Source organism: Staurois parvus, unplaced genomic scaffold (genome assembly GCF_062004578.1).
Source record: "Staurois parvus isolate SC_StPar_1 unplaced genomic scaffold, SC_StPar_1.0 ptg000618l, whole genome shotgun sequence".
Classification (NCBI taxonomy): Eukaryota; Metazoa; Chordata; class Amphibia; order Anura; family Ranidae; genus Staurois; species Staurois parvus.
This window is the reverse complement of record NW_028318414.1, coordinates 2,925,453-2,948,996: the sequence shown is the minus strand read 5'-3', so window position 1 is coordinate 2,948,996 and position 23,544 is coordinate 2,925,453. Positions and strand designations below refer to the sequence as shown.

Here is a 23,544-nt window from a genome sequence, read left to right as displayed (position 1 = left end):
ACTGAACACTGCTTCTTTAGCTCAGCTGCAGTTACAATTTTCCTATAATCAGCACATTATTGCATAGAGGTGTAAATATTTTGAAGTATAGTTGAGCAGATTCCACTGGTGGAGGAAGACATTTACCCACAAGATCTTTATCGTGTAAAATGATACATACCATTCCAGAAACTGGTTTTCTATTATGAAAATAAAAAAAGGTGTGGATTCATGAACTGATAGGCTCACACCTTTGACATGTGAATAATAAGTGAACATTACAGTCAGTCCATTCATAATCTCTCCAGTGCCAATTATTTACTGCTAGAGTATTACTGACTTTAGGGTTACAACTCCTGACCTTACTGCTCAATAACTAGATATCTCTTTGGATCTTGTCATATTTCCTCTGGGTAAAGTAGATAACTTGGCCCAGATGAATTATCAAAATTATTTCTTCAGGCTTATTTTGTTTTGCTGGATGTGAAATTACTGGCAAGTGGAGGAATCCTATTCCTCCTAGAATATTTTCATTAAAAAATTTACAAGGCATTACTAGTTCATAATGTTCATTTGTTGGATATTTGAAGAAAATACATGGTCACTTCACTTTATCAAACCTATTTGCGTACAACTTTGCTGACCTTGGAATTTATTGCTTCTATTTTAGAGTTTCATTTGTCCAATAGGAAATAACCGCATTTATACACTGGATAGAGGTTTATGTTTGGAACAACAGGTTTTAAATATTTAAATAGTTAAAGCTCTCAATCAACATTGGCTATTTTTAAGCTGCTAGCATTAGCAAATAGATAGGAAAATATTTCATACTTACTTGTTTGAAATTTTTTTTTTTTTACATTTCTTCAGTTGTTTCCTGGTTTCTGGCCTAGGCAAATGTTGACATAAATCCCAGGAGTCTTCAGGAGGGGAGAAGCGGCTTTCTCAGCTAAGCACACCCTCCTGCCTGTTTGCCTGAGCTAAAGGCAGATGGGCTTTAGGTAAGAAGTGAATGCTACATCATCTGCCCTTACTCAAGATGGCCACGACCAGAAATGCTGGGGGTGTTTTTCAAAGTGATCTCTCAGCAAAATAAAGCATGGAGACATGGATTGATGGGATAGTTTGCTTTGAATAATGAAAATGAACTAAATAGATGCTCAGTTACAGTGAAGTTCCTCTTTAAGAGGTTTGGTCTGTATTGCCTTACAATTGTTTTTATTTTTAATGCTACAGTGCATTCAAGACAAATATCACTCAACATGTGAATCCAGTCAGTGGGCTGATAATTCTGTCCAGTGTGCCCATGAATGGCTGCGATGAAGCTGTTATTGGACAGATAGATCTACTCATAAATTGTGGGTCTATGCAGTCAATCTGAAAATATTTCTCGCTTTCTTTTTAAGGGAATGTTATTGATTAGCAGAAAACCACATAGCTATTAGTAATGTACACAGGTAACTCTTTCCCCTCTGATGTGCAGGGGAAATTGGGAAATGCAGTATCCTTAGCCCATTCTGCTAGAAGAAAATGTATGTATGTACAGTTGCAAGAAAAAGTATGTGAACCCCTTGGGATTACGTGGAGTTTTGCATGAATTGGGCATAAAATGTGCTCTGAACGTCATCTAAGTCACAACAATAGAAGAACACAGTCTGCTGAACATAATACTACACAAACATTAGATGTTGCCATGGTTTAATTGCACATAACATGTAAACATTCACAGTGCAGGGAGGAAAAAGTATGTGAACCTTTGGACTTAAAAACTGGTTGACCCTCCTTTGGCAGCAATAACCTCAACCAAACATTTCCTGTAGTTGCAGATCAGACCTGCACAACGATCTGGAGTAATTTTGGATCACTCCTCTTCACAAAACTGTTTCAGTGTAGCAATATTCTTGGGATGTCTGATGTGAATCGCTCTCTTAAGGTCATGCCACAGCATTTCAATCGGGTTGAGGTCAGGACTCTGACTGGGCCACTCCAGAAGGCGTATTCTGTGCTGTTGCAGCCATTGTTTTGTTGAATTACTTGTATGCTTTGGGTCATTGTCCTGTTGCATCACCCATCCTCTGCGGAGCTTCAGTTGGCGGACAGATGGTCGTACGTTTTCCTGCAAAATGTCTTGATAAACTCTGGAATTCATTTTCCCATCAATGACAACAATCCGTCCAGGCCCTGAGGCAGCAAACCAGCCCCAAACCATGATGCTCCCTCCGCCATGTTTTACAGTAGGGATGAGGTTTTGATGTTGGTGTGCTGTGCATTTTTTTTCTCCACACATAGTGTTGTGTGTTCTTCCCAAACAACTCAATCTTGGTTTCATCTGCCCACAGTATATTTTGCCAGTAGTGCTGTGGAACATCCAGGTGCTCTTTTGCAAACTTCAAATGTGCTGCAATATTCTTTTTGGACAGCAATGGCTTCCTCCGTGGTGTCCTCCCATGTACTCCATTCCTGTTTAATGTTTTCCTTATTGTAGATTGTCAACAAAAATGTTAGCTTGTGCCAGAGATTTCTGTAGGTCTTTAGCTGACACTCTGGGATTCTTCTTTACCTCATGCAGCATTCTGCGCTGTGTTCTTGCAGTCATTTTTACAGGACGACCACGCCTAGGGAGAGTAGCAACAGTGCTAAACTTTCTCCATTTGTAGACAGTCTGTGTTACCGTGGACACATGAACATCAAGGCTTTTGGAGATACTTTTGTAACCCTTTCCAGCTTCATGCAAGTCAACAATTCTTGATCGTAGGTCTTCTGAGAGCTCTTTTCTGCGAGGCATGGTTGACATCAGACAGTGCTTCTTGAAACCAGTAAACCCAAAACAGGTGTGTGTTTTTTAAGGGCAGGACAGCTGTCAGCAACACATCCAATATCATCACACTGATTGGAGTCAAGGTTGGCTCACTCCTGGCTCCAATTAGCTCTGGGAGAAGCCATTAAGCTAGGGCCTCACATACTTTTTCCTCCCTGCACTGTGAATGTTTACATGTTATGTGCAATTAAACCATGACAACATCTAATGTTTGTGTAGTATTATGTTCAGCAGACTGTGTTCTTCTGTTGTTGTGACTTAGATGACGTTCAGAGCACATTCTATGCCCAATTCATGCAAAACTCCACGTAATCCCAAGGGGTTCACATACTTTTTCTTGCAACTGTATATATGTATATATGTATATATACAGTCATGGCCGAAATTGTTGGCACCCTTGATATTTCTCCAGGAAATCATGTATTTCTCACGAAACGTATTGCATTAACACATGTTTTGCTATACACATGTTTATTCCCTTTGTGTGTATTGGGACAAAACAAAAAAAGGGAGGAAAGAAAGCAAATTCGACATAATGTCACACAAACCTCCAAAAATGGGCTGGACAAAAGTATTGGCACCCTTTCACAACTGCGGATAAATAAGAATGTTACAAGCATGTGATGCTCCTGTAAACTCACCTGGGGCAAGTAACAGGTGTGGGCAATATAGAAATCACACCTGAAAGCAGATAAAAAGGAGAGACGTTCACTTAACCTTTGCATTGTGTGTCTGTCTGTGCCACACTAAGCATGGACAACAGAAAGAGGAGACGAGAACTGTCTGAGGACCTGAGAACCAAAATTGTGGCAAAATATCAACAATCTCAAGGTTACAAGTCCATCTCCAGAGAACTAGATTTGCCTTTGTCCACAGTGCGCAACATTATCAAGAAGTTTGCAACCCATGGCACTGTAGCTAATCTCCCTGGTCGTGGACGGATGAGGAAAATTGATGAAAGATTGCAACGCAGAATAGTCCGGATGGTGGATAAGCAGCCCCAAACATGTTCCAAAGACATTCAAGCTGTCCTGCAGGCTCAGGGAGCATCAGTGTCAGCGCGAACTATCCGTCGACATTTAAATGAAATGAAACGCTATGGCAGGAGACCCAGGAGGACCCCACTGCTGACACAGAGACATAAAAAAGCAAGACTACAGTTTGCCAAAATGTACTTGAGTAAGCCAAAAGCCTTCTGGGAAAACGTCTTGTGGACAGATGAGACCAAGATAGAGCTTTTCGGTAAAGCACATCATTCTACTGTTTACCGAAAACGGAATGAGGCCTACAAAGAACAAAACACAGTACCTACGGTAAAATATGGTGGAGGTTCAATGATGTTTTGGGGTTGTTTTGCTGCCTCTGGCACTGGGTGCCTTGACTGTGTGCAAGGCATCATGAAATCTGAGGATTACCAAAGGATTTTGGGTCGCACTGTAGGGCCCAGTGTCAGAAAGCTGGGTTTGCGTCCAAGATCCTGGGTCTTCCAGCAGGACAATGACCCCAAACATACGTCAAAAAGCACTCAGAAATGGATGGCAAAGAAGCGCTGGAGAGTTCTGAAGTGGCCAGCAATGAGCCCAGATCTAAATCCCATTGAACACCTGTGGAGAGATCTTAAAATTGCTGTTGGGAAAAGGTGTCCTTCCAATAAGAGAGACCTGGAGCTGTTTGCAAAGGAAGAGTGGTCCAAAATTCCGGGTGAGAGGTGTCAGAAGCTTATTGATGGTTATAGGAAGCGACTGATTTCAGTTATGTTTTCCAAAGGGTGTGCAACCAAATATTAAGTTAAGGGTGCCAATACTTTTGTCCAGCCCATTTTTGGGGTTTTGTGTGACATTATGTCATATTTGCTTTTCTGCCTCTGTTTTATATTTGTTCCAATACATACAAAGGGAATAAACATGTGTATAGCAAAACATGTGTTAATGCAATACCTTTTTTGTGTGAAATACTTGATTTTCAGGAAAAATATCAAGGGTGCCAACAATTTCGGCCATGACTGTATATATATATATATATATATATATATATATATATATATACACACACACAGTTGCAAGAAAACGTATGTGAACCCCTTGGGATTACGTGGAGTTTTGCATGAATTGGGCATAGAATGTGCTCTGAACGTCATCTAAGCCACAACAATAGAAGAACACAGTCTGCTGAACATAATACTACACAAACATTAGATGTTGCCATGGTTTAATTGTACATAACATGTAAACATTCACAGTGCAGGGAGGAAAAAGTATGTGAGGCCCTAGCTTAATGGCTTCTCCCAGAGCTAATTGGAGCCAGGAGTGAGCCAACCTTGACTCCAATCAGTGTGATGATATTGGATGTGTTGCTGACAGCTGTCCTGCCCTTAAAAAACACACACCTGTTTTGGGTTTACTGGTTTCAAGAAGCACTGTCTGATGTCAACCATGCCTCGCAGAAAAGAGCTCTCAGAAGACCTACGATCAAGAATTGTTGACTTGCATGAAGCTGGAAAGGGTTACAAAAGTATCTCCAAAAGCCTTGATGTTCATGTGTCCACGGTAACACAGACTGTCTACAAATGGAGAAAGTTTAGCACTGTTGCTACTCTCCCTAGGCGTGGTCGTCCTGTAAAAATGACTGCAAGAACACAGCGCAGAATGCTGCATGAGGTAAAGAAGAATCCCAGAGTGTCAGCTAAAGACCTACAGAAATCTCTGGCACAAGCTAACATTTTTGTTGACAATCTACAATAAGGAAAACATTAAACAGGAATGGAGTACATGGGAGGACACCACGGAGGAAGCCATTGCTGTCCAAAAAGAATATTGCAGCACATTTGAAGTTTGCAAAAGAGCACCTGGATGTTCCACAGCACTACTGGCAAAATATACTGTGGGCAGATGAAACCAAGATTGAGTTGTTTGGGAAGAACACACAACACTATGTGTGGAGAAAAAAAATGCACAGCACACCAACATCAAAACCTCATCCCTACTGTAAAACATGGCGGAGGGAGCATCATGGTTTGGGGCTGGTTTGCTGCCTCAGGGCCTGGACGGATTGTTGTCATTGATGGGAAAATGAATTCCAGAGTTTATCAAGACATTTTGCAGGAAAACGTACGACCATCTGTCCGCCAACTGAAGCTCCGCAGAGGATGGGTGATGCAACAGGACAATGACCCAAAGCATACAAGTAATTCAACAAAACAATGGCTGCAACAGCACAGAATACGCCTTCTGGAGTGGCCCAGTCAAGAGTCCTGACCTCAACCCGATTGAAATGCTGTGGCATGACCTTAAGAGAGCGATTCACACCAGACATCCCAAGAATATTGCTATACTGAAACAGTTTTGTGAAGAGGAGTTGTCCAAAATTACTCCAGATCGTTGTGCAGGTCTGATCTGCAACTACAGGAAACATTTGGTTGAGGTTATTGCTGCCAAAGGAGGGTCAACCAGTTATTAAGTCCAAAGGTTCACATACTTTTTCCTCCCTGCACTGTGAATGTTTACATGTTATGTGCGATTAAACCATGGCAACATCTAATGTTTGTGTAGTATTATGTTCAGCAGACTATGTTCTATTGTTGTGACTTAGATGACGTTCAGAGCACATTTTATGCCCAATTCATGCAAAACTCCACGTAATCCCAAGGGGTTCACATACTTTTTCTTGCAACTGTATATATATATACACTATATTGCCAAAAATATTGGGAAGCCTGTCTTTATACGCACATGAACTGTAATGGCATCCCAGTCTTAGTCCACAGAGTTCACCCTTTGCAGCTATAACAGTTTCAACTCTGCTGGGAAGGCTGTCCACAAGGTTTAGGAGTGTGTCTATGGGAATGTTTGACCATTCTTCCAGAAGTGCATTAGTGAGGTCAAGCACTGATATCAGAGGAGAAGGCCTGGCTTGCAGTCTCCGCTCTAATTAATCCCAAAGGTGTTCTGTTGGGTTGAGATCAGGACTCTGTGCAGGCCAGTCAATTTCCTCCACCCCAAATTAGCACATCCATGTCTTTATGGTCCTTGCGTTGTGCACCGGTGCACACAATTTGCACTGGTTTAAAATGGGTTATGGCCATTCAGGGTGAATGTCATGACCGTACAGACCCCCCGTTGTATAGATAGATTTTTAGGGTATAATAAATAAATATATATTTTTAGAGAATATTTTTCTTGTTTGTATTTGCAACTGATATTGTAGATGTTGGCACTAATCCAGACGGTGGAATGTATCAATAAGTGAACCGGAATAGTATGGAATCCACTTTGTTGAAGACCAAATTACTGAAATAGGTACACTATAAAAACCCTTGGGAATATGGTGGACTGGAGCTTCCTGAGGACGCCAACCAGCGAAACATGTAGAGGCTGCATCTACGGTCATCATATCCGGGTAAGTCCCTGATGTCACTTCCGGTTTCCGAGATTTGGAACTCACGCCGAGCTCCAGGAAGTAGAATGGCAGTGCATACTCACTCAGTGTGTTGGTGCCGAGATATTTGGCACCTCATTTGCTTATACTGATGGAGAAGTATTGGGCATACAGAAATACTGATGATTGGAGGAGAGTGAGCAGCAGAAGTAAAAAGCATCTGGGATAACAAGTGACCTTTTCTTTTAATTAAGAGGGTCATGGATCTGTGGTGTGTGCATTGTGGTGGCACATGAAGTGAAGCACATTTGAAAGAAGTGGTGTCACAAAAACAGGATTTTCCACATGGTGTTGGACACAATTACATTACATATCATAAAGCGATTTGCTTTGTTTTTTTGCATTATGCTGATTGATTGAGGGATAGCTTTGTATAGTGTAAAGGCCTACTTGCAGTAATATATTAATTTGTAGGAGTACCAGGGGTAATCCTAAAGGTCATACAAAAAAGGGGGGGCGTGAAAAGAGATTCACAAAAGTGGTTACATTATGGACAGGATGCGATACAAAAAGTAGTTCCAAAAATGATGCTTTATTACACAATACACATGTGGACAATTAGGGTAAATACCCTGATTCACCATCACCTCAGTATGAAATAATACAAAAACAGACCTGGTTAGGTTTATGGGTAATAATATCATTGCTACTTGGTGCTTGATATCACCTATTATTGCTAAGCATGTCATGCCTATATGGTATAATTTTTTGATACACTCCCTACATGGTGGTGTAACCAATGTGCTGGTGCTGCAAATGTATTAGATAGTACTTTGTCACTATGTCTGCAGCAGATTATTACAAAGACCGGTCTTGATACTGTTTTTATGTGATTTTAGGTCTGTTTTTGTATTATTTCATACTGAGGTGATGGTGAATCAGGGTATTTGCCCTAATTGTCCACATGTGTATTGTGTAATAAAGCATCATTTTTGGAACTACTTTTTGTATTGCATTCTGTCCATAATGTAACCACTATTTTGTGAATCTCTTTTCACCCCCCCCCCTTTTTTGTATGCCTGTTTTTTGGTTACTGGGCAGAAAATATACGTCTGGCGATATATTATATTATATTATATTAATGAGCCTCTGATCCTTTTCTTTACCAGTAATCTTAAAGGGGCAGCTTCACCTATTTTCATGGAATATTTGTAATTTGTTTTGTGGTATGGTAAACACAGAGCACTTATATGGTGTTATGTATGAGATATACTGAGAGTTGTATCACTTTGGTATCAATTAATTTATATTTTTTCATTTCACCAATCTTATTATTTTTTTAATAGATTTGAATAACTTTAACAAGGGGAGTCGGAGCCATACCTTTCTTTTCTTTTTTTTCTAGATCAAAAACTAAACCATCACCTCAACGACAGTCAATCTGTACCATTGCTGAATTTGTGACGCTTATTACTCCATATCTCATAAAATACTTTCACTATTGTGCACTCCAAACTATTAGAAAAACTGCACAACCACTACTTAAATTAAAGTGGTAAAGTGACACGAAAATAAAATAGTTCTATTTAAGTATGTATTCCTAACTCGAAAAAGTACCTTCTATTGCCCTTTGTCTCCTGTAAGGTTCCAAATTCCTCATTTCTTCCTGATGACTTCTGATCTGCCCTCCTGTTAGAATGTGGATACCTTCCTTCTCCATGGTCCCAATGTATGTAGGAATGTAGTCACCCTCTTTTGCTTGCCCCCAGGATAAACTATGATCTATGGACTGTGGACTATGGGATTTGTAGTGTGAATAGAGCAGTACACATGTCTGCAACTAACATGCGCTGCTTGTTCCCAAATACGAAATGTGGGAGAAAAAAGAGAGGTTCAGGAACTCATGTAGGACATTACAAGGAGGCAGTAAAACACAGTAAATGAAAAATAGATTACAGAGTCATTAGTTGATGAGTACGGGTTATTTTTGGAGAATAAAGATATCTTTTTAGTGTCATTTTAAAGTTGACAGACAAACATGGGCTGTGTTGACAAAGTCTATTATGTCATGTCAAAACAGGCGCTATTGATCACTTAGCAGCTGCTATTTAGAAGAACACCTAATAAAACTGAGTTACAATGGTGAAAAACATAGTAAAAAAATCTTAACTTTTATTGTAAAATATTTCAAAAGAAATAATACCAGTTAGGTAACTGCTGTCACAAGTAGAAGAAAGCTGGGACATGCAAGAATTCACTAATTATTAGACTAAATTACATGTTTCCACAAAATCTGTCAGTGTTCATCTTACAATGTAATACAAAATTTACTTTGGGTTGCAGCCAATTTATTTATTTCTTAGTTATTTATTGCTTTCACTTTCTGTAACATTATTACCTTTAAAAAAAAGACACAGACATAGAAAATGCTAATTGTCCAGTACTAGAAGCATGAGTTTTAGAATGTCCTAGCGATGACTGAACTCTAAATTTACTCTTGCTGGATCGTAGACTGCCCAAGTTGATTTATACTCTATTTTCTTATTTTGTTTTCCCGTTAAACCCAGTGATGCTGTTGTTTCTCTCTGCTGCCAGTAGATGCACTGGTACCTCTGGCATTAGTGAGATGTCACAGTAAGGCCTCATTCACATGGGCATACTACAGCGTACGCCCATGTGAGGACCATGCTTACCTGCACAGGGATGCAAAGGTATTCGTGCACCCTGCTCCATTCATGTCAATTAGGACATAGCTTCTGCTCCTGATTTGATATTCATGCGGGTGCTTATGTACAGTCCCAAACACATAATGTTGTATGAATGAAGCCTAAAGCTGAGTTATGAATATCTATGCTCCCTTTGGCCAACCAGTAAGAGGTTTATTGTCACTGGTGCATGCTGGGGGAGAGCAAATATATTTAGAGTGGAGCATTCTCCTCCCCTTAAGCTGCTACCTCAGTAAGATGTATGATGTGCAGCTGTGTGACTAGGCCTGGGACCTTGGAGGCCTTTGCTTGTGCTTGATGCAATAGCCTGGGAACAGAAGAAGCCTGCCTGTCCAGTATGGTCCTTCTGCTGGAGGCCCTGTGCTCATGGCGCCTCGGAGAGGACCGAAGTCTGGAAGGAAAAGTGATGCCTGGGGTAGAGTACCAAAGGTGACTCTGCTGCTGGGGATCCTGAGGACAAGGAATTCATGGAGAACCTGTAAAAGCATCAAGAGGAAAACTAGGAAAACTTCTTTGGATACAGTTTGGATACAGTTTGAGTCTGCAAGTTAGTTAGTGTGATCTGAATCTACACCTCTCTCCCATGCGTTGCTGTGAAGAATAAAATCTATAAAAAGTCCTTAAAGTGACTGGCACAAAATTGTTACACACACCCTTCAGCCATGTATTCTGTCCAGGAAAATACTAGCCTACCCTTTTTCAGCGGGTACCCCACATGCCTATTGGGATCACAGGGGGGTGCTACAGACATACGGCAGGTGTATTTGCTAGTAATGTTCAGGCAGCCAAGCAATGAGAAACTTACTGTATAAGAGGCATCTAGGAACAACATCTAAAGTAGCTGAGGACCCATTTATACTTGACATGTGGTCAGTGGATCAGGGGTGCAATGTCAGGCTTCTGCAGACAAGCCCTGCAGCTTTCTACCAGTATCTAAATATGGGCTGTCAGTTTGCAGGACTTGTTAGTGAACTACGAGAGCGCTCAGCAGACCCCTCACAGTTCATTCAAAGCTACAAGCTATCAGCCGCAATGGCTAACTGTACTTGTAGTCCATTCATTCACAGGAAACTGTGAATGAATGACAAGGCCATGTGGGCAAAGCAACGCACATCCACGCTGTGTTCGAATTGTGATGGTGAGTGCGGGGAGAATGGATACAGATGAAACATGTAAAATCTTCCAAAAGGTGAACTTACCCTTTAACCACTTGCCCTCCAGAGGATTTACCCCCCTCCCTGACCAGGCCATTTTTTGCGATACAGCTCTGCATTTCTTTGACAATTGCGCAGTTCTACAGTGCTGTACATAAATGAAATTTATGTTCTTTTTTCCCACAGATATAGCTTTCTTTCGATGGTATTTTATCACCTCTGCGGTTTCTATTTTTTGCACTATAAACAAGAAAAGACCGACAATTTTGAAGAAAAAACAATATTTTTGATTTTTTGCTATAAAACATATCCAATAAAAAAATGAAAAAATTTAATTTCTTTATAAATTTAGGCCAAAATATATTCTGCTACATGTCTTTGATAAAAAAAAACAATCCCAATACGTGTAAATTAATTGGTTTATCTGAAAGTTATAGCGACTACAAATGTATATATACTGGAATTTTTATTTTTTTATACTAGTAATGGTGGTGATCAATGACTTATAGCAGAACTGCGGCAGACATTCTGACACTGGGTGGGAACTGACTAACTGTCACTGACATCCCCAGTGACACTAATACAGTGATCAGTGTTAATAAAAAGCACTGACATTGTACTAATGACACTGAGCAGGAAGGAGTTAACATCTGCGGTGATGAAAAGGTTAACTGTGTGCTGTGTGTGTTTTACTGTGTGCTGTGTTTTACTAGGGAGGCATGTTTTTCTGTATCTCTCTGCACAGCAGAGTGATACAAAACAGCATGTCCATGCTGACAGGAGAGAGACTTACGTTATTTACACCCAGGTCTCTCCCCTGTCAGCTTTACCCGACAATTGCCGAGTGTCGGTCGGGACCCAGTGATTGACATCCCCAGTCGCCAATAACGGCTCGGGTAGAGTGGCACGTGCACGCCCCGTACCCAGAGATACAAATCACGTATATGTACGTGATTTTGCACAGCCCTTGCCGCCCTGTAGCAATACTTCTGCTATAGGGCAGTAGGAAAGTGGTTAAATACATATGTTTAATTCCATGAAAATGCACTTTAATATAAATCACACTGGTTACTATGGGCTGGCCCTGGTTAAAACTACTGCGATTTCTGATGTGTTCCAGAACACATGGAATTGCATGACAAGTGAAACAACATGAGTTTTAGTGGAGGCCATTCACATATGTGTAGTGCAAATTCGCTCCGATTTGAAAAAGGGTGTTGTGTGAGGTTAGTGGGGTGCATTGCGATTTTAACCACTTGTTTACTGGGCACTGTCACCCCCTTCCTGCCCAGGCCAATTTTCAACCTTCAGCGCTGTCGCACTTTGAATGACAATTGCGCGGTCATGCAACACTGTACTCATATGAACTTTTTATAATTTGTTTTTCACACAACTAAAGCTTTCTTTTGGTGGTATTTAATCACCGCTGGGTGTTTTATTTTTTGCGCTATAAACAAAAAAACAGCAAAACATTTGAAAAAAAAAGTTTTTTTCTTTGTTTCTATTATAAAGTTTTGCAAACATGTGATTTTTCTCCTTCACTGATGTGCGTTGGTGAGGCTGCACTGATGGGCATTGATGGGCACTGACAGGCAGCACTGATAGGAGGCACTGATGAGGTGGCATGGATAGGAGGCACTGATAGGAGGCAATGACAGGCAGCATTGATAGGCGGCACTGATAAGCTAGCACTGATGATGCTGCACTGATAGGCGGCACTGATGAGCACTGATGGGTGGCACTGACTGACAGCACTGCTGGGCACTGATGGCAGCACTGATGGGTGGCACAGCTGGGCACAGTTAGGTGGCACTGTTAGGCACTGCTGGGCACAGGTGGGTGACGCTGCAGGCACAGATGGGTGTCAAGGATGGGCACAGGTGGGTGGCACTGATGGGCACAGGTGGGTGGCACAGGTGGGCGGCACTGCTGGGCACTGAACATCAGTGCCCTGATGATCAGTGCCGATCACTTCTCTGACAATTGCCAGTTATCGGCAGCGTGAGGAAAGAGCAGCCAATAACCGGCAACTGTATTTACCTGGTGATCTGCTGTGTCGATGGACACAGCTGATCACATGATAAAAGGCCGCTGTGATTGGCCATTTACCATATCCCATGGTCAGCTGTGTCCGTAGCATGCAGAGATCACCAGCGGTGCCAGGTGCGCGCCGCTGGGGGCATGCAGGGGGCGTGTTCTGGAATGACGTCCATGGACCTCGTCCCAGAACTAGACAACCGCACTGTAGCCATCCTTCGGCTATAGCATGGTAGGGAAGAAGTTAAAGTGTTACTAAACCCCTGCATTCACCATATCTGGTCTCCCACAGTACACAGAACATAGAAATGCAATTATTTTAGTAAATATAAAGTGCTTTTCGCATCAGCAGTGTATAACACTTGTCTTGTGACATATCAGTATCCAGAAAAGCACAACTTGTAGTAGGAGTTTTCATTCTCCCCTGATTGTCCTATGAGACTACAAGACCCCGGACCCTCTGTCTGGACAGTCCTGATTGACCCTGTGCTGATCACATACACTCTCCCAAGAAAAATAACTGAACATATGCAGCTTGCCTCCAAAGGTTCTGTGGTATCAGCAGATGGATTGGGGACTGTGGAAGAAGGGGAGGATTAGAGAAGACAGGATTAAACTGCCTTTTGACACAATGTGGAGAATTAACCCCTCAAGTTCCACAGTGAGTAAAACAAGAATGCTTTAACCACTTGCCCTCCAAAGGATTTACCCCCCTTCCTGACCAGGCCATTTTTTGCGTTATGGCGCTGGGTTACTCTAACTGACAATTGCGCGGTCATGCAATGCCGCACCCAGATGAAATTTATGTCTTTTTTTTCCACGAATTGAGCTTTTTTTTGGTGGTATTTAATCGCCTGTGCATTTTGAATTTTTTTGCGCTATAAGCAAGAAAACCCGACAATTTTGAGGAAAAAAACATATTTTGGACTTTTTGCTATTAAACATGTCCAGTAAAAAAATTGATTTAAAAAAATCAAATTTCATCATGGCGGCGATCAGCGATTTTTAGCAGGACAGCGGCGGGCATTCTGACACTGGGGGGGAACTAACTTGGTGTCACTGACATCCCCAGTTTCACCAATACAATGATCAGTGCTAAAAAACAGCACTGACACTGCACTAATGGCACTGGACAGGAAGGGGTTAATGTGAGGGCCGATCAAAGGGTTAACTGTGTGTAGGGAGTGTTTTACTAGGGGGCGGAGGATGTGTGTATCACTGTAAGCACACTGATCGGGATGGCTGTGCACAGCCATCCTGAGCAGTGTGCCTGAGCTGACAGGGAGGAGGTCTTCTTCTCCATTGGTGATTGTCGGTAATCAATGGGCGCCGGTGGGTAATCACTGGCCGGGACCCAGTGATTGACACACGTGGCCACGAATGGTGGACCGGGTAGGGTGTGCGTGTGCACCCTACCCAGGAATGCAAAATCTCGTACATATACATGATTTTGCACACCCGTGCCACCATGTAGCAGTATATTTGCTATATGGCGGTGGGTAAGCGGTTAATACATTTACAGACTGATTTTACTGTTGTGGGTTTAGGAACACTTTAAGGTCCATAGAGTTGAATGGAAACTGCATTCAAAACGCTGATGTGTCCTAATGTAACTTGATTCCAGTGTGTTTTGAGCTAGTCTCTGCTTCTTCCTCACCTGCCATCCATGAATCATAAGAGAGAGATATAGCTTATAGCTTATATAGCAACCTCCTGGTTGCACTTCAGTGTGAATGGGACACATGAACAATTGTCTTCTATGTGCCCTACCATTAATTGATATTTATCCAGTGCATGAAAACACTGGCCACTGCACTACGTGTGAATAAGCCCTAACAATACAACGTGAGCAGAATACATACAAAAGGTGGCAAAATAGTACCAAATTACCTATTTAACCAGTTATAAATAGTTCCCTTTGTTTTTAGCTGTAGATGTTTTAGATTTTCTTTTCGGACGTTGAACAAGTAAACAGTAACTACCAAATTAAGTAATGAAAAAATAACTTATTTTGGTAGTGTAGCTACAAACCATATGTCATGTAGACTGCAGAGAATGCTGACTTCCAGCATACATGGCAATCATATAATGTATAGACTGAGTCATGCACACATTACCTGGACATGTTTCCACTCCCAGCCATCCCCTACACTTTGGGAATGTTTCACAAACTCTAAACAGAAGTATCGGAATTTCTCCTCCCCTAGGACAACGTTGTCTTTGTTTTCAGGATCCATCCTCAGACAACCTATAAGGTTGGAAAATGGAGAAAGGTGAATACAATTTTGGACATCCCAGTTTTGAAATATTATCCGATTTTCTCTTTTTTCATAGTTTCCTACAAATCAAGCAGAAAGGCTGTGTAATATGGAACTTGTTATGGCAATCACTTTAACTGATAACATGTGGCGTTCTGCTTTTATAGGAAAAATAATGTTGCTCCTTTCCTTCCACAATTTCCATTATTGCAAAATTAAATTCATGCAGCTCATAAAGCCAAGAATGATCTATAAAATATGTAAAAAAATACATAACAAGTCCGACAGCATAAACTGTAGACTTCCAACCATAGCTAGGTTTTGGGTCAGGGTTCGGTTTTTGGTAGAACCATTAGCTATGGAACCCCACATTAACGTCTGGGACAGATAAACTATGGGGTTGATTTACTAAAGGCAAATAGACTGTTCACTTTGCAAGGGTATTTTCCCCAGACATAGAGATTGAGGTGACGTTCTCCTGACTTCCATCATCTAATCATGTTCAAGCAAAAATGCTGTTTTTTTGCCCCTGCAGCCTATGAAAATACCCATAATGGTGTTTACCTTTTCTCTTGCCAAAACCTGTTTCAGTCAGCAGGTCCAGGATCTCTTTTGCTTCCATGTTTGCTGTACACAAGCTGTTTTTGGTCACTACTAGATAGTACATGTGACGGGAGTCACTTTGGGTGGGGGGCCCATGGAACACAGCCCCCTTTAGAGAGGTGGGGAGACCCCTGTCTCAGCTCCCCATATCCCTCTTATGTGTAAGTCACCCTGTGCCTCTTAGGGGTACAGGGTGGAATGTCCTGCTATTGTGTAGACATGTATAGATGGGGGTTGTTCATTGTTCACTGCCATGTGGCTGCATCCCATTGTTCTATTGTGTGTCTGGCTTGGGAGCAAACTATTATGGGATGTGTTTGTGTATTGCCTTGCTGGGGGGTATTTCTGGCAGCCCTTCCCCCTGATGAGACTGCCTGCTGATGTGTTTCCTTTTACTGAGTGTGTATTTCCCCGCCCTGTGTATATATCTTGTATCTATGTTAAAATAAAGCAGTCTATCTCTTGGAATCCTTCAAGTCTGGTGCTGTCTCCTCTTGTATGGTCAGCAGTGGTGTCCGTGGATCTGTGTTCAGACAGGGAAGCAGGAGTCTAACGGAAATACCCTAGTGCAGTTGGGGTCCGGTTCCGTTACAGTACAGTTTGGAGACCTGCTCTGCATTGAGCTAGATAAGCAATCCCTCTATTGGGAGAAGATATTTCAGAACCTAAAAGGATATATTGAGAGCCAGAAGGCTGCAGGTTATATTTATGGGAACAGGAATTATCTTCATTAAAAGTGACTCATCGTATTGGCATCTCTTAAGCTGTGGTGACAAATGTACATTTGTTTTAACTGCAATTATATTTTAAAGTGACACTAAACTTTGGCTTAATGTTTAGAAAAAACATATTCTATTCAAGTATGTATTCTTGACCACAATTAACATGCACTGCTTGTTCCAAACAAATGGAGATGAGAGAGAAAAGGAGTTACTAAAAGGGAGAAAAACACAATTTCATGAAAAACAGATTACAGGACCACTAAAGTGGCTGCAAAGGCTGAAGATTTTTTACCTTCAGGCATTCTATGCCTGAAGGTAAAAAAACCTTCTGTGTGCTGCTCCACCCTCAGCCCCTCCCAATACTCCCCTGAGTCCCCTCTCGATCCAGCGATTTGCACAGGAGCCTCAGCTGTCCAAGGATGCCCTCTCCTCACTCGCTGAGAAAGAAGTGGGAGCCATTGATATAAAAATGACGGGCAGTGTCATCCATACCCCTAAGACTTTTCCTGATATATCTGCGACCCAATCATCTGCCAAATGGACACAATTCTGGAGAAAACACAAAACAAATCTCACTGCAGGACCAAACAAGCACCTGACAGCAAAAATACGACTCTGCCTAAGATGACAACACCATGGAGCCATCACACTCCATTAACCTATAATCTCTATCCTTCAATGATGAAAACAATCTGAATCAAAGCCACACGAAAAGTTTGAAAAAAACTAACACTGCCATGGACATGACTGAAAACCAGGTATGCATACTGGCAGACAGGACTGAAGACTTAGGCCTCATGCAAACTGATGCTCATTAACGTTTTTCGCCAAAGCCCCTGAACTTAACTCAATAAAAGTCTATGGGGTTTATTTACTAAAGCTGGTTCACTCAGAATCTTGTGTATTTTTGCACGGAAACCAATCAGCTTCCAGGTTTTATTGCTAAAGCCTAATTGAAGAAGCTGAGGTTAGAAACTGATTGGCTACCATAGGTGAACGAGATTCAGACTGAACCAGCTTTAGTAAATAATCCCCTATGTGTCCATGCACACATATGCTTTTACCAGAGTTTAACAGTAGCAACATTTAGGGCCAGGGAATCTTCCCTCTCCTGAAGACAGAAGAATCTTGTCCAAAGTGAGGAACACTTTGGACAAAAAACTCAAAACGTAGCAAAAATGTGTGTAAACGCTTCTAAACACATCTAAGCGTGTACTCTTCACTCTGGCCAATGAAATGAATAAGTGTCTAAGGGCCAAATCTGGGTAAACGCGGCTGAACACGGTAATGCGTTTTTGTGTTTAGCGTTTTTCTGCTGCTAGCTGAAAAATGTTCCAGTGTGCATGTGGCTTTAGTAAATGGGTCACAGTGCAAACACCTGCGTATAATAGGCTTGCCAGAATCCTATTGACCAGGCCAGCTAATGTCTGTATACTCACATAACACCTCTGAGTTTCTAGGACTCAATTTATCCTGTAAAGTAGAAAGAGCACACAGCACCCACCAACCCAGAAAGAAAGACTGATCATCGTACAATACCTTGAATATTCTCATCCTACAGAAATACTATAGGCATTCTGGGCAGGTAAAGTGCTTTCTCTTGATGACCACAAATTGATGATATTCGCTAATTATTTAACTGAAGTGACACACAAATGAAAGTCGTTTCAACAAGCCAGCAATGGCCTTTTCCAGAAGAAGATAAAATTTACTTTGGTGTATCCTGCAAAGCTCCACTTCCAAACCTATGGTGGACAGTAGCATTACCTTTCACCACCCAGCAGAAGCACAACATTACATACAGCAACTGCCACAAGATATTCATCAAATGAAACCATTGATCTTCAAAGTTAAAAAGCTAACTCCCCCCCCAAAAAAAATCTCTCATCAACTATCTCCTCGCAAGATGAACATCGAAGTTGATAAATCAATGATTCCTCCAAAACATGAGAAGGCTAATAATGTAATTTTAAACATTTCTTCCAAAAGGAAAGAAATGTTTTCCTGAATAAAAATAACCTTACCCCTATATATGAAACACCAGCAATATTCTCCTCAGTCACAAACCCATAATCCGTTCAAACCAATTATTTTTCTTTTCGCCCTCAAGCTCACATACGGCACCATGATTAAAACGGATACTGCCATACTATCAAATTCACACAATATGCTGTTTCTTTTGGGGCTCATTTACACTTGCTTTGACTTTAACATACATTAAAGTGCCTACCACTACAACATGCTTGTTTATGTTTTTGATGCTTAGTGATGTTTCGATTATGTTTTTTTGATGATTAAAGGAAACTTGACAAATGCCTTGTGTGTTGATTATCTATTTGTTTTAAAGAGGCCCAGTAGTACAACCACTCAGCAGATCCCCAGCTCATTGGTACCCTCATTCGGCAGATCCCCTGCACAGTAGTAATCCCCAGCAGTGCTGATCCCCTGCTCAGTAGTAACCCACACATCCACTGATACCCCCATATGCTGATCCTTCTCTCTCTCTGGTCCCCGCTCACCTCCCACTATATTGCTCCCATGCTGCACACCACATGTGACATTGCTAGTTTCTCATACTTTGCTCTGCCAGCTCTGTTGATCCTCCACCACTCAGTCCTCTCTCTCTGGTCTGAGAGAGTTCCACTATAGAGTTCCCATGTTGCACACCATGTGTGTCGCCTGCTAGTTGTACTGCTCCAGTCCGGATCCTGCTCACTTTCCTGCTGCTCCACACTGCACACCAGATATGACATCTGCACCAGACACTTCTAGAATATACACATGAACCAGAAGTGACTGCTGATGATGTCTTTCCGGTGCGCTTGTTGGTTTTCCAGTGCATCCTGGGATATCTTATACCTGCAATATCTCCATAACATAGCAATCTGGAATCAGGCTCAAATGCCAGTAGCTATAGCAATAGCGAGGCACCCACTGACCAGCAAGATAGATACGTAAGCAGATCACCCTGGAGGATGACTCAGGCTCACCTGAGGAGCAGAGTGTAAGTACTAACCAGTGTTCACCAGACCTTCTAATGGTGGAGATGGTTTTAGCTGCATGTTAGTATCAGGTCACAGTCCTCAGGATAGCCTCACCAGGCGGTGAGCAAGCCAGGGTCCAATAGCAGATGTAGGAACAAGCCAAGAGTCAGTAACAAGTAGTAGTAAGGATACGTATGGCAGCAGAAGTGACAAAATGAGATGGCTGGATATAATAATCTGGCAAATAATAAGTACAGAGACATAGCCTTATTCAGAAAGTTCATGGGAGGAGCAAATAAAGGTTCAAGACAAACAAGGTTCAAGGAGGGATCATTCAAGGAATTGTCCGGGGAGCTGTCCAGTATTCCAGGTGGCTTAACAAGAAGAGTTACCGCCAGACACAGCAGAGGTCCCGGTTCAGCGCCAGGCTCTGACAATAATCCTGAATAAGAGCCCCTCAAAAGCTGCAGGTGCTGTTAGCAAGCTTTGTCATAGACTTCTATGGAGAGTTTGATGCATCAAGAAAGTAACATGGGGTATAAGTTTGAAGTAAAGCAAACGTAACATGTTAACAGGACTGTAAGCTTACCGTTTTATTTAGTGATAGGTGCTTTGATTGGCATTCAAAATGCTTTAAAAAAGCATGTCCAATGCAAGTGAAGCAAGTGTAAATGAGCTCTTACCCAAAGATATCACCAGGTTGTCCAACCTTTACATTACAATAACTGGTCATTTTTCTGGTCTAGCAAAGCAAAGAAAAAAATGCTATCTGCAATACAGGAAAAACATGAAGTCCACACTTGCACAACGCCTGTACTTTCTGGTTTTCTAAATCTTTGTTTGGTATATAGCTGACAACACTGTTTTACCCAGCTCTAAAGACAAAACATTTGAATTCAGGTTCCACATGCTTGTTTTAGCTTTATCTAAAATTTAGCTTTCATTATCTCATGCAAACCTAACTCACTTTCATCTGATTTACCTTGTATCTGGCTCTTAACTACAGTTTGATAACCAAACCATCATTATGTGCATACAAATCCTAATACTTATTGTTTTTTGCTCAGGTCCCTAGCCAAAATGAAATACGGTCTTGAAACATTTCAAATTATTGAAGGTTGATATTACAATACTGCAGAAGACGAATCTCCCTTCTGATTTCTCTAGAATGTGTAAACTAGGGGTGGGCAAAGTAACGGGTTCTTCATTCAGGAGTAAAAAAGACAGGATAACTATTCTCACAAACAAATCCCTCAACGCTACTATCGTTTGCACAAACTCTGATGAGGAGGGACATTGCATTCATATTTGTATATGACTCCCAAGTAAATCTCGCTCTTATATACAACATGTACTTTCCCAACTTGCCATCCACAGCCTATTAGTAAGAGACCACTTCATGGATACTGCAAGATGATACTGTAGATAAAATAACAGGGATAGTTTTAAACTTGGTAATGGATGACATGGAAAACAGAAAAGCCTCACACTTCATACATAATTCAAAAAATAAGTTAGGCTTTGTCCCTGCCCTGTACGACATGACTCAGTCTCTACAAGTCACAGATATTTGGAAAATACACAACCCTACAAAACGAGAATACACACCTTTTCCTTGTGACCTCAATTTTATAGCAAGACTGAACTGTTTTTTCATATCACATATGCTACAACAAAATATACATACAACTGAGATTCATCCAACTGTACCGTTATCTCAGATTATTCACCCATCTCCCTAGATATATGAGATCACATCCCCACAGATTTCATAGTAACCAATAGCATAGTAGTACAATCCATTTGGTTAAAAAAATGCAGAAAGAAGGCAGTCTCTAGACTGATCATACTCACATACAGATACTGGGGATATACAGTTGTGACCAAAATTATTCAACCCCCAATGCTGTAAAGGGGTTTAGGGACTATAGTGTACATTTGGAATTGTATTCAGAATCAAATCCTACAAGGACGTTGTAACTACCCAAATGCAACTAAAATGACATCAATTGTTTATGTAATACAGTAGTAAATGGTTCTTATGTGGTTTCTTCATTGCCACAATTATTCAACCCCTTAAAGACTACCACTCTGAAGAACAGAGGTTCATACAGGTGCTTTCCATCAGGTATTGAAAACACCTGTGGATGTCACCGAGCAGCAATCAAGCATAATAAGCACCAATTAGGCAGCTTTAAAATGACTGTGATACTCAGCTCCTTCTAGACATTTACTGGTGTGGTTACAAACATGGTGAAGGCAAGAGAATGGTCCAGGAAGACAAGAGAAGAGGTGATTTCTCTTCACAGGAAGGGCAATGGCTATAAGAAGATTGCAAAGATGTTAAACATACCAAGAGACACCTTAGGAAGCATCATTCGCAAATTCAAGGCAAAGGGCACTGTTGAAACGCTACCTGGTCGTGGCAGAAAGAAGATGCTGACTTCGACTGCTGTGCGCTACCTGAAGCGTAGAGTGGAGAGAAGTCCCCGTGTGACTGCTGAGGAACTGAGAAAAGATTTGTCAGATGTGGGTACAGAAGTTTCAGCCCAGACAATAAGACGCACACTGCGTAATGAAGGCCTCCGTGCCAGAACTCCCAGGCGTACCCCCTTGCTGTCTCCAAAGAATAAGAAGAGTCGACTGCAGTATGCCAAAAGCCATGTGGACAAACCACAAAAGTTGTGGGATAGTGTTCTGTGGACTGATGAAACAAAATTAGAACTGTTTGGGCCCATGGATCAACGCTATGTTTGGAGGAGGAAGAACAAGGCCTATGATGAAAAGAACACCTTGCCTACTGTGAAGCATGGTGGAGGGTCAATCATGCTTTGGGGCTGTTTTGCTTCTGCAGGTACAGGGAAGCTTCAGCGTGTGCAAGGTACCATGAATTCTCTTCAGTACCAGGAGATATTGGATGGAAACGTGATGCAGTCCGTCACACACCTGAGGCTTGGGAGACGTTGGACCTTTCAACAGGACAATGATCCCAAGCATACCTCCAAGTCCACTAGAGCATGGTTGCAGAGGAAAGGCTGGAACATTTTGGAGTGGCCATCGCAGTCACCAGACTTAAATCCGATTGAGAACCTCTGGTGGGACTTAAAGAAAGCAGTTGCAGTGCGCAAGCCTAAGAATGTGACTGAACTGGAGGCCTTTGCCCATGAAGAATGGGCGAAGATACCCGTAGATCGCTGCAAGACACTTGTGTCAAGCTATGCTTCACGTTTAAAAGCTGTTATAACTGTAAAAGGATGCTGTACTAAGTACTAAGATTGAATGTCACTTGGGGGTTGAATAAAACTGATAATGCTGTGAGCACAGAAAAGACATTTGTGGTTATTTCATTATAACTGTTATGTTATATTTGTCTGACCTACAAGTGCCTCTTTAATGTAAATGTAAGCAAGATGACTGAATGATCAAAAGCAATGTCAAACTGGCCAAAACACTCAATTTCAGTGGGGGTTGAATAATTTTGGTCACAACTGTATTTGCCACAAGGCAATGTAGGGCGCTCACATACTGTATGTGCAAAACACACTGACAACACAAAAGCCTGGATGTCAATCTCGGGCCATGGCATAGGGCAGTGCAACACTGCCAAAGCACCCTGGAACGCACGCCAGAGCTTCCATCCCAGAAGTGCAACCCGGTTCTGCATTCCAAAAAGGCTTTCCGGTATGTGGCCACGTCACTTCCAGTTTCACACGATGCGCCCCAAGCTGGATCAGTAGGTTACATTTAAAGCGGAAGGGAGGATATACCACTGGGAACACATGAAACCATAGTGTGTCTTTTACCACATGTATGTTTCATGTATGCTGTATTCCAAATATAAAATTGTGAGCACTCCTGTAACCATGGGCACAACCTCCCCATAGACAGA

General features: G+C 41.7%; 1 protein-coding gene across 2 annotated transcripts in view; it reads right to left on the bottom strand.

Annotated features, from left to right (window-relative positions):
* Nucleotides 1–23,544, bottom strand: part of ATG10 (autophagy related 10) — a 224,877-nt gene that overhangs the window by 173,396 nt on the left and 27,937 nt on the right. For both annotated transcript variants that reach the window (XM_089693233.1, XM_089693234.1), the window contains exon 2: nt 15,206–15,336. In XM_089693233.1, coding sequence (XP_089549359.1) covers nt 15,206–15,325 — 120 coding nt within the window. In that variant the 5' untranslated portion in view covers nt 15,326–15,336. The remainder of the gene's footprint in view (nt 1–15,205; nt 15,337–23,544) is intronic.